We start from the raw sequence: 6888 nt of genomic DNA on the forward strand, positions 1-6888 counted from the left end.
TCTACAAAATACACAGGGCAACACACTCAGCCAACTCAGCATGTACCCTCTGCTACCAGGCAACTTCATCAGCATTTATGGCATTTATCAGATGGCTCTTTTCCAGAACAGCTTACAAAAGTGCTTCAGTGCATTTCCTGTACAGATAGCCACACTGAGGTAGGCATTCAGTATGAGAAATTTTAGATGCCATTTATTAATTTTATTCTGGCAAATTAAATTATTTATTGTAATTGTGTGACAAGATCATTTTTCTGCAGGCAACTAGGCACACTGTAATACAGGCAGACAAGCATATACAGACCTATAATTTGCACGCACTGTTGTGTTCTGAGATTCCTGTTGTTTTAAAATGTCTTGGGCAGCACTCAGCATAACCACGTAGGCAAAGTTATTACACAGTCCCAGTAGCCCCCCCCCCCCCCCCCCCCCTACCTAAGGACACATCATCAATCTCATGACACGTACCAGACAGTTCAGTTAGCTAGCTTGCTACTGTTTGGCTAAACATCAACTTACCAAACATAGCTAATGTTAGCTACTTACCCTCACTAACGGTATCAGGATCAGCATCAACACTCTCTGATATGTTCATGACAAATGCTGTAAAACCGATAACTGACACGTCTGACGGTGTTGATATCTAGCTACTGCTAACTAGCTAACCTAGTTATAGGTAAGAAATAGCTAAGCTACTTAATGTGAAATTCTGATTTCTTTGAGGAATTCAGTAAAGGTTAACGCCATAGATATGTAAGATGCTGGCATGCTCCATGAGACGGAAGATGTATATCTAAGCAGTCCCGAGGAGGACAATGAGCAGCCTTCAACATCTGAGGCAGGTAACTTTGGGTCATTTCGTGCCAAATCCCCTTAGGAGAAAAGGTTTCGTTAGTGAGGTCAGGTAAGATCATGTAGGTGTATGCCAGTGTTTTAGGTCTTTTTTCCCCAAAAATTGGGAATGAAAAAAGTCACAATTAGTATTTGTTTTCCTCACCAGGTCCACAAAGTTAGTGACGTTCAGGGGCCTTGTTCCCGTTCCAAAACGAGAGCGGGATCAGCATACGAGATAAACTGCCCACCGTCTACCTCACAAATACAGAGCATATCAACTATATAAGCACATAGAAACCCAAATAATTCGTCTTTGACGAATTCACATATGTAATTATGGCATATTACTGAGTCAAAATAAGCTAAGGGATAGTTTCGCTTCTTTAAAATCAAAAAGCAAAATTGCTTTTCATTCTTCCTCTTTCTGTTATGAGCAACTCATAACAGTTCCGTATGTCAGGTATTCAAGCGCATGTGGCCTAGCAAAAGTAGGAACCCCTTGGAATGATCTGAAAATCTCAGGTAGTGTCTGTACTGAATAATAAATATTTATCAATAAGAATTTATACAGTCCAGTGATTTCCATCTTCAGCGTAGGGAGTGGCAGGCCATGGCGAAGGGCGGGCTGAAGACCAACCCTTCGCGTTGCCATGGCCACGTGTCTTTGTTTTGGTTTTGTCTCCTGCTTGCCATGTGAATGTGTTTCCCTCTCTAATGACCCAGAGTATTCGATCACTGCATCCACATGTTCCCTCTCGCAGTTTTATTAATCCTCTGATTTTATGAACTTCCCGGCCACACCGCTCTCCCTTCACTTCCTGACATTTCTCGTTGTTTCTCCAACGCTCGTGCGAATCAGACCAATTAGAATAAAGCAAGCTGATGCGGCCACGCCCACCACTGACGCAAGACCACAGCGGGGGAAAGTTCTGGACGGACCACGTTTTTTCTGTTGCTTTTACTCGAATGTCCTACTGAAACTAATCTAAGTAAAAACACGTTTAATGAATACCTTTTGTATACAGATTTATTGAACAATATAACATATACAGCAGTCCTTAAATGTGGGGAAATAGGAAACGTTACGTTGGCCCGGAATGACTGAAGTAATTTTATGATAAAGTAAAACATTTATTTATAGTCATTTACATAGCCTATGTGGTTCCGCTTTCCCATTTATGTCCCATTTTCCAACTTGTTTGGTTATTTGTTGGTATTGTCCCCTTTCAGACCATCCTGGATCTTTGTTTCATTTCTACGGACTAATTCGGTCTCAGAGACATCAGTAGTCTACAGTTGGACTGGCGGCGTCGCTGGCTGACTCGCGGTTGGTGAGCTCGCGCAATGGAGAAACCTCTAGAACTGTCGTGAGGTGAAGGGGGGCGTTACCTGCTTGAATATAAAGCGCGAGCGGCAGCTCGTGGAAGACACAGCGTTCACGGACAGGTAACTAACGCACGAGCGAGGAGGAGTAAACCAACGGCTTTATCAGGGCAAGTTGAGTACAAAGGAGAGAAGAAGTCCTTTTACCCTGAAGAGATCTCCTCCATGGTCCTGGTGAAAATGAAGGAAACTGCAGAGGCCTACCTGGGTCAGAAGGTAACCAACGCTGTTATTACTGTACCTGCCTACTTCAATGACTCTCAGAGGCAAGCAACCAAATTTGCTGGTGCGATTGCTGGGCTGAACGTCCTAAGGATAATCAATGAGCCCACAGCTGCAGCGATCGCCTACGGCCTGGACAAAGGCAAGCAGGGAGAGCGCAATGTGCTGATCTTTGACTTAGGAGGGGGTACGTTCGATGTGTCCATCCTGACTATTGAAGATGGCATCTTTGAGGTGAAAGCAACAGCAGGAGACACACACCTGGGTGGGGAGGACTTTGACAACTGCCTGGTCAACCATTTTGTGGAGGAGTTTAAGAGGAAGTGCAAGAAGGACATCAGCCAGAACAAGCGTGCACTGAGGAGATTGCGCACAGCCTGTGAGAGGGCCAAGAGAACCCTGTCCTCCAGCTCTCAGGCAAGCATCGAGATCGACTCCCTGTATGAGGGCATTGACTTCTACACTTCTGTTACCAGAGCACGTTTTGAGGAGCTGTGCTCTGACCTGTTCAGGGGAACACTGAATCCTGTGGAGAAAGCCCTTAGAGATGCCAAAATGGACAAATCCCAGATCCATGACATTGTCTTGGTTGGAGGTGCTACGAGAATCCCAAAAATCCAGAAACTTTTGCAGCCTTTCTTCAACGGCAAAGAGTTGAACAAAAGCATCAATCCAGATGAGGCAGTGGCTTCCGGTGCCGCAGTTCAGGCTGCCATCTTAATGGGCGACACATCTGGAAATGTCCAGGACCTGTTGCTGCTGAATGTGGCCCCGCTGTCTCTGGGCATGGAGACCGCAGGTGGAGTCATGACCGCTCTCATCAATGGCAACACCACCATCCCCACCAAGCAGACCCAGATCTTCAGCACATATGCAGACAACCAGCCCGGTGTTCTGATCCAGGTTTACGAAGGTGAAAGAGCCATGACAAAAGACAACAACCTGCTGGGGAAGTTTCAGCTGACGGGCCTCCCACCTGCACCTCGAGGAGTCCCTCAGATTGAGGTGACCTTTGACATTGACGCCAATGGCATTTTGAATGTGTCGGCAGTGGACAAAAGCACTGGCAAAGTGAACAAGATCACCATCACCAACGATAAGGGCAGGCTGAGCAAGGAGGAGATTGAGAGGATGGTGCAGGTTGCAGACAAACATAAGGCAGAGGATGACCTGCAGAGAGAGAAGATTGCTGCTAAGAACACTCTGGAGTCCTATGCCTTTAACATGAAGAACAGTGTGGAAGATGAGAACTTGAAGAACAACATCAGTGAGGATGACAAGAAGAAAGTCATTGAGAGGTGCAACCAAGCCATCATGTGGCTGGAGAACAACCAGCTGGCTGAAAAGGAGGAGTACGTACATCAGTTGAAGGAGCTGGAGAAGGTGTGCAACCCCATCATCGCCAAACTGTACCATGGAGGGATGCCAGCTGGAAGCTGTGGAGCTCAGGCCCGTGCCCGCTCAGGGGCCGGCACCCAGGGGCCCACTATTGAAGAGGTCGATTAGGGACGTGAACTTCTTGTATGGACTCAGAGTGCTCTTTTTGAATTAGTTTCTCCTGAAGAAAATGTTGTTGCCTGTATTGTTCAGTTGTGCTTCACAGCATGTGGAGAATTAGCTGATGTGGACAATAGCATCTTTTGTCATTGCTAGTGCATTAATAACGTTTAGAACCTTGTAACACTATCAATATGTGAGATTTGTCATTACAATGTTTTTCCAGTGAAACATTTTACAAAAAGGTAAATATTACGGTGTTGTAAATATTCATCTAAATATATTTTGATATTTATTGTTAATAAAATGATCTGGACAAAATGGCTTAAATTTGTGGTCTTGACAGTCCATAATGTAATCTTTCTTATGAAAATAAATATATTAAGAAGAAAAACTAAGGAAACATAAAAAACATTTTTAGCTTTTTGAGCTCCTGAAATCTAATTAAATAAATGTAATTAAACTGAAATGGTGTGTTAGTCCTACAAATACTCAGCAGCACTATATGTGAAGCTCACATCACATTAAATTATATACCTTTTTTTTTTTTTCATAATTGACCCCTTTTATGTTTCATCAGTGCTAGAAGGCATGATTTACTAATCACTATAGTTACAGGGGTGCATGTGTATGTGTGGTTTCTGCTGTACAATATACAATATAAAAAGAAGGAAAAACTTTATATTCACCGTATATAAAAGATAATAAATAATACTGGATTCTGTTATATTTTGTATGTAAAGTATAATAATAATGTAAAGATGCCCAAACAGAACACGTATTGCATCTGAGACAGAAAGTGCAGACTGCACCTGGAATCCACCAGAGCCAAACTGTAATGTGGACATTGTGTGGTCCAACTGTGGCCATGCAGATGATGATCATGAAGAAGGTAACTACTGTCATCCACTGCTTGAGGCTCACCTAACTTGGTGGTAAGCTACCATCAGACAGTATGCTTGCAGATGTAAATGCAGCAATAAGCACAATACCAACAACCTGTATAACTGAAACCAACAAACTGGTATATACCACTGCTATAGTTATGCTCAAGATCCTAGGATACAGTATACAAGCAACAGGCCACTTCCTCTGTGCCCCTTGAAATCGGAAACTTCAAACCAAGATAAAGCCAACTCGAAGTCAGCAAAATGACAGATCTTCAGAAGGGCATAAAGATCAAAGGTGGGGCCTGGTTACAGAAGAAATACAATGGGTGGCCCATAACTTAAGATCTAGTCTGGTAAACAAAGATCAAGAGGTCAAAAGAGAGGTCAAGACGCTTTTTATTGTCTTAGTAGCTATAAACATACAAATATAAATAATGTTCTTCCAGGACCGTGGGGAGAGAGACCCTGAGGACCTTTTCGGCTGTTCATTCTATTCTCCTCGGGGTTTTGCCATCTGAGACAGAGCAATTCCCAAACCAGGTAGTGAAGCAGCTGCTCAGGATGCGCTCTATTGTAGAACATGGTGAGGATAGTGGTAGGGGGATGAGCTAGAAGTAGGAATTACTGCTGGGTTTTCTTGGCTATGGAGCTGGTTTTGAGGGTCCAGGTGAGGTTCTCTGCTAGGTGGACACCAATGAACTTGGTGCTTGTGATGATTTCCACAAAGGAGCTGATATTGATATTGACTGGATATTGATATTGACTGGAGATTGATCACCATGTACTTTCCTAAAGTCATCCACCATCTCTTTAGTTTTTTCCACATTCAGAGACAGTTTCTTGACTTTGCCACTGCACTTCCTCTCTGTATGCTGACTCATCATCCCGCTGATGAGACCCCCCACAGGCCTGTCATCAGTGAACTTGATGACGTGGTTCAAGCTGTGCATCTCTGCAGTTTTGGGTCAGCAAAGTGAACAACAGTGGACTGAGCACACAACACTATGGGTAACAGTGTTCAGTGTAGTGGTGCTGGAGACATTGATCCTGATCCAGACTGATGGGGATTTCCCAGTCAGAACAGCATTCTAACGTATGTGTCTTTTTGTTCAGATGGATAAGGGTCAGAGGAAGAGTTGGAGCAATTGCATCATCTGTTGAATGGCTGGGATGATATGGGAACTGTAGATAAACAACACTGGTGTGCAGTCTGTGGAGATACACAAAAGAAGAGACAGCCAAAAAGTAATGGCCTTGTTTGGGTTGGGTCCTTGCCTGAGCCTGGGTGGGTTGGCTGGCCCAGGGTGGTGGCCAGGTCCCCGCATATATTTAATACTAGTTCTGGTTGAAGCTCTGTTGTGTCAGTGCCTGACTGTATGTGCCCTTTTGGAGCCAAGCCAACATCATTATTTCTCATTAACATCACGTAGACTAGCATTAAGGTTCCGTTTCTTGTCCAGCATTAATGTTACTTGTCCTGTAATAGAATTGTAGAGAGAACAGGAACACATGAGCATCAGCTAGAGAAGTGCTGTTACGCAAAAAAAAGAAAAAAAAGCCAAATAATAAAATGTAGACGTGCCGGTCCTGCGTACCAGTGAGTACCGGCCTACTTTGAGCTCTGAGTAGGAGAGACTGTTGGGGTGGCACCGATGAAGATGAAGAGGAGGACAGCAGTGATGAGCTTGATCAGTGAATAGTGATGAGATACTGATGCTTTACCATACAAAAGATGGAAAAGGAACCTATGTCAGAGAAACCAGGTATAGGTTACACTGAACATTCTGCATGCCTAAACAAAAAATATTTCATTGGGGGCTTCTTTTGGGTAAGACATTTTGTTGTTATTTCTAGATTTCATTTGCTGTTACATGTACCAGCACATGGGTGCCCATGGGTTTGTGTCCACAGGTGCAGACTGTGGAAAAGGGGGGTGATGACTTCCCTTTAAAGAGCTGGCCCCGGGTCCATGAAGATTGGCTTCATTCTCTTTTCAGACAGGAACTATGTCTCCTGGGAGCCCACATGCTCTTTTGGTCTCTCTCATAATAGAAATTTGTTG

At 43.9% G+C, this 6888-nt stretch overlaps 1 protein-coding gene across 1 annotated transcript; it reads left to right on the forward strand.

The window, feature by feature from the left end:
- The first annotated feature begins 2334 nt into the window (after positions 1-2334).
- LOC145653840 (heat shock 70 kDa protein-like) lies at positions 2335-4087 on the forward strand. Its single transcript, XM_081708231.1, has one exon. It carries the CDS (start codon positions 2383-2385, stop codon positions 3943-3945), a length of 1563 nt encoding a protein of 520 aa, XP_081564357.1. The 5' UTR covers positions 2335-2382; the 3' UTR covers positions 3946-4087.
- Positions 4088-6888: the final 2801 nt, after the last annotated feature.

This window comes from Electrophorus electricus, chromosome 3 (genome assembly GCF_041902795.1).
Source record: "Electrophorus electricus isolate QZ-2024a chromosome 3, ASM4190279v1, whole genome shotgun sequence".
Taxonomy (NCBI): Eukaryota; Metazoa; Chordata; class Actinopteri; order Gymnotiformes; family Gymnotidae; genus Electrophorus; species Electrophorus electricus.